The sequence below is a fragment of the Thalia democratica genome, chromosome 2 (assembly GCF_965202585.1).
Source record: "Thalia democratica chromosome 2, ktThaDemo2.hap1.1, whole genome shotgun sequence".
Lineage (NCBI taxonomy): Eukaryota > Metazoa > Chordata > Thaliacea > Salpida > Salpidae > Thalia > Thalia democratica.
Genome location: NC_139166.1, coordinates 61799955 through 61804204, shown reverse-complemented (window position 1 = coordinate 61804204; position 4250 = coordinate 61799955). Strand labels below are relative to the sequence as shown.

The 4250-nt window shown below is 25.5% G+C and overlaps 1 protein-coding gene across 1 annotated transcript; it reads right to left on the bottom strand.

The window, feature by feature from the left end:
• Positions 1-3088: 3088 nt before the first annotated feature.
• Positions 3089-3628, bottom strand: LOC145828833 (uncharacterized). Its single transcript, XM_082936583.1, has one exon. The coding sequence runs from the start codon at positions 3626-3628 to the stop codon at positions 3089-3091; it is 540 nt and encodes a 179-aa protein (XP_082792709.1).
• Between the last annotated feature and the right edge of the window lie 622 nt (positions 3629-4250).

Sequence of the window (4250 nt, the reverse complement as noted above, 5' to 3'; positions counted from 1 at the left end):
TACCATTACTTTTCGTTAAAAGTATCAATGCACCCCTTCAAAAAATTATAAAATAAATAAAAATAAATAATAATTCATATTAATAACAGGGTTGCCTCTGTTTGAGTCAAAATAACAGTCGTAAGTCTTCCTGAGTTTTTTATTAGTGATTTTATTTGCTCATTAAGTTTTAAAACTTGGTTTTTCAAGAAAATTAGTTTTTATTAAGAAATATTGCAACTAAAAAACTAACTCTTATTTCACAAATAATTAAAACTGTTCAGAGGATTAAAAGAGTTTAAAAAGAAAAAAACTTAGCATAAATTTGTTTGTATACGTGTTATCCATCATATGAATATTATACTTAGTTATTAGTAAATATATGCAATTCACTATTTACCAATCAATTTAAACCAGGAATTTAAAAGTACCAGTTTTTGTGTCAACTTTATGCATTAAGATAAGCTAAAGGTAATAATTTAACCAGAGTTGCCAAAAGCTTTTGAGAATTTTTTTTCAACTTTTCGGACTTTCTTTTAGGTTTTTCAAGTACATGACTTTGGGTTTATTTTTGATATTTAAAAATAAGTTTAAGGTTAAAAACTGTGCTAAGTAGTATAACAACATTGAAAAGATATCTTAAAACTTTTAAAAAATGAGTTTTTTGATGAAAGATTTTTTAATGATGACAAAAAAAAATTATCTAGATGGTAAATTTTTAGTGTCAAGCTAAAACTTTACTACTAAACTTGTAGAATTTGTCAAAAGCTCCATGTTTTTCAAGTTCTTTTAGGGTTCATGGTTTTTTGGCAACCCTGTTTGTCTTGAATTCAGGGTTACCAAATATTTTTGGCAAATATTCTCGTGGTATTCAAATGTTTCTTTAAGTTTTTGAAAGTACAAGTTTTAAGATATCTTTTCAAACTTTTGGGTCTATTTTTAATTTAAAGTTAAGTTAAAAAGAAAAAAACTGTGTAAAATTGTATAAAAACATTCGAAAGATAGTGTAAAGCTACTTAAAATATGTTTTTAAATAAAAAAAAAATGTTGATGATGGCAAAAAAAACTTATATATATGGTATATTTTCTGTGTTAGATCAACATTTTTAATTAAAATATAAAATTTTTATTATTCCTGGTTTTTTAGTGATTTTTGTTCAAAATTTCAGGTTTTTATAATTTTTATTTCCATAATTTTTTTTACCCTAAATTGTCAAAATCAAGGTTTATCCATGCTTCAAGATTTTATGGCAAAGATGTTTATCCTTAAATCAGGGTTTTCAAATATTTTGGCAAATTTTCTTTAGGTTTTTAAAAGTACAATTTTTTAGGTCTATTTTAGTAAAAAGTAAAGTTTAAGGTAAAAAAACTGTAAAAAGTAGTTAAAAACTTTTTTGTGCCACGTAATTTTTTTAACTTGAAAAGTAAAAAATGGTTTAAAATTACAGGTTTTTTTAGGTTTTTTAGTGATTTTTGTTCAACATTTCTCAAATTCCAGGTTTTGAGCCTTACTCATGTTGATCCAGTTTTCCAATTTTTTTAGGGTTACATATTTTTTGCAAAATTTTTCAAGGTTTTCTAAACTTCTTCCAGGTTTTTTAAAGTACTTGTTTTCGGGTCTATTTTTAGTTTAAAGTTTAAGTTTAAGGTAAAAAAACTGTGTTAAACAGTATAAAAACATAAAAAAAGTACTGTAAAACCACTTAAAATGTGTTTTTTTAAGATTTTTGATGATGACCGAACTTTTTATTTATATGGTAGATTTTTAGCGTCAAATCAAAATTTTTCTACTTAACATGTAAAAATTGTTTAAAATTCCAGGTTTTTTTTTTTAAACTAAAGTTTTAGGTTTTTCCTAGTTTTTTTTTTGCGTAGATTGTCAGGTTCAAGGTTTTTTTAGGTTTTCAAGTTAAATGAAAACCCTGTTTTTTTTTGGAAATTCTGTTAAATGTATTTTAAAATTAAAATAGTGTTAACCTATGTTAATTCAAAAACTAAACTTATATAAAATTTATCTGTACGTACAAAACAAAACTTCTTTAAGTAAAATTTTAAATAAATATCCATATAAACTTTTTCGTTCTTTTTATCGTGCCCTATTGGTAAACTTGCTGAAGTTAAACAAGAATTTAAAATTGATTTAGATACTTTTTCTAACAATAAGATGGTTTTTTTATAAAATAAGCGAAAAATTATAGAAATTTCTAAATATTATCAGATTAGAAAATATACATTTTTATAGAATGCAATATTTATTTTTAAGAAATACAAACTATAATTCAATACTATATTATCAGATTTTAACATTTGTTATAATTATTGATACTAACTCAATAAAAAATTTCATGAATTTGTTATAACATCTTTCTAAAATACTTATGAAGAGGTATTTCTGAGTTTTTGAAATAAATGTGAATACTGAATGGAAATTATTTTTTTAGCTTAAAATTTCTATTATTGAACATATATTTAATTATAAATCTGGATAAAACTTCTAAATTCAACAGAATTTTATTAAATAACTACAAAAATTATTAAACGACAATATTACTATAGGTTACAAAAAAGGTAAAGATAAAGCGTTTAATCTAGAGCAAGAATTCTAAAAAAAAAATTCAATTTGCCCCTTTAGAAAATTAAAGAAACTATTGCTTCCTTAAACAAAACTACTCAAAATGCTACCGTCTAACAAACTTTTTTTTTTGTTCTTCATTCCCAACTCAGAATATCTAATAGAATTTTAAAATAACTAAAAAAAAACCCTGATCCTATTTTTCTTTTCATTGAGTTGCAGATGAAATGAAATCTTTTCACCTGCAACTCAAGAATGTTTTGTGTGGGTTTCAAAGTTTATAAATCGTCCTCCTTTTCACACCTTGAGTAAATATTGGCCCCAACTTACTAAAATCGCCCATAAGGGGTAATATTGCTCACTTTAGGAATCCCTAATGTACAGGGGCTACAAAATTCAACTAGTAATCAGAAAATAAATGATAGAATTAAAAAAAAAACTATCATTGAAATACGCATACAGAACACAACAGCGTTTAATATAAAATTTATTAACACAATATCTTAAAGTTTACAATAATTATTGAGTTAAAGATTTCTATTTATCTTCAAACTCTTTGCAGCATTCCATATCGACCAACATATCACGGATCTTCCTTATTTCCTCGCAATCACCTTCTGCGCCTTCTCCGTGTTCTCCAGTTGGTTTCTGCAGGAGCGATGTCAACCTTTCTTTTATTTCCTCCTCCAATACTACTTCATTTTTGAACTCGTTCAACCCAATTTTCTCAATTCTGTCTTTTACTACTTCGCCCTCTGGAACATCTTCAATCAAAAGCGTCAGATACCTGAAGAGCTCTGAAAACGTGAGAATTGTGTCCTTGTGAGTTTTCCAGCTGGAAGCAAGTGTTTTAAGCAAGCTTTCATCGTCAACGGCTTTCAGCTTGGGCAAAATATTTTGCACGCCATGTCTGTGCACTTCTTCCACAAACATGTCGTACATCTCTTCGCCCATTCCGTTACACGAGCAGTAGAACGAATTATAAAACATGTTGTCATCACCTTCACTGAACTGCTCGTCGAAAAAGTTATTTTCCAAGTGATGCCTTGTACCCTGTCTCAGGCTGTTCATCACCATTTTATGCCTTAAATCTAGATATTTTCTAGCCTCGAATGTCAATAATCTTTGTTTAAAGACTTGAAATTTATATCTTTTTTATTAATATCAGCAAGGTTTTCCTTTGAGAAAAAATCGTTTTTATCTGCCAATTTTTTAATTATACTATCTGTGAAATAAATTAAATTTACAAAACTCAACAACTTAGTATTGTATGTTTTCTTGTACAGATCGAACAATAAATTGAATATATTTTTATCAATTTAATAAGTATTTGAAAGTATACTTATTTTAAAACGTTATAACTAGAAGTTCCCACTCTTTTTTCTTTTAATTCATGTATAAAACATCCTATTGTGCTTTAAGAAATAACAAAAACAAAAGAAAATTTGAACACTGTTCTAAATTTATTTCTTATTTCTGGTATAATTTGTATTTATTATTATTATATTAAATTTAAAAACAAATTAAACAAAATAATTTTTTTTTTTAATTTTAAATATTTATACTAAGTAAGTTAAACTGTATTTCAACTAATTCTGTAGAAATAAGATAAAAAGAATAAATTTTATGATATATCTTTCGTGTTAAATCAAGATTTTATTTTTTTTAATGTAAAAATTGTTTAAAACTCCAGGGTTTC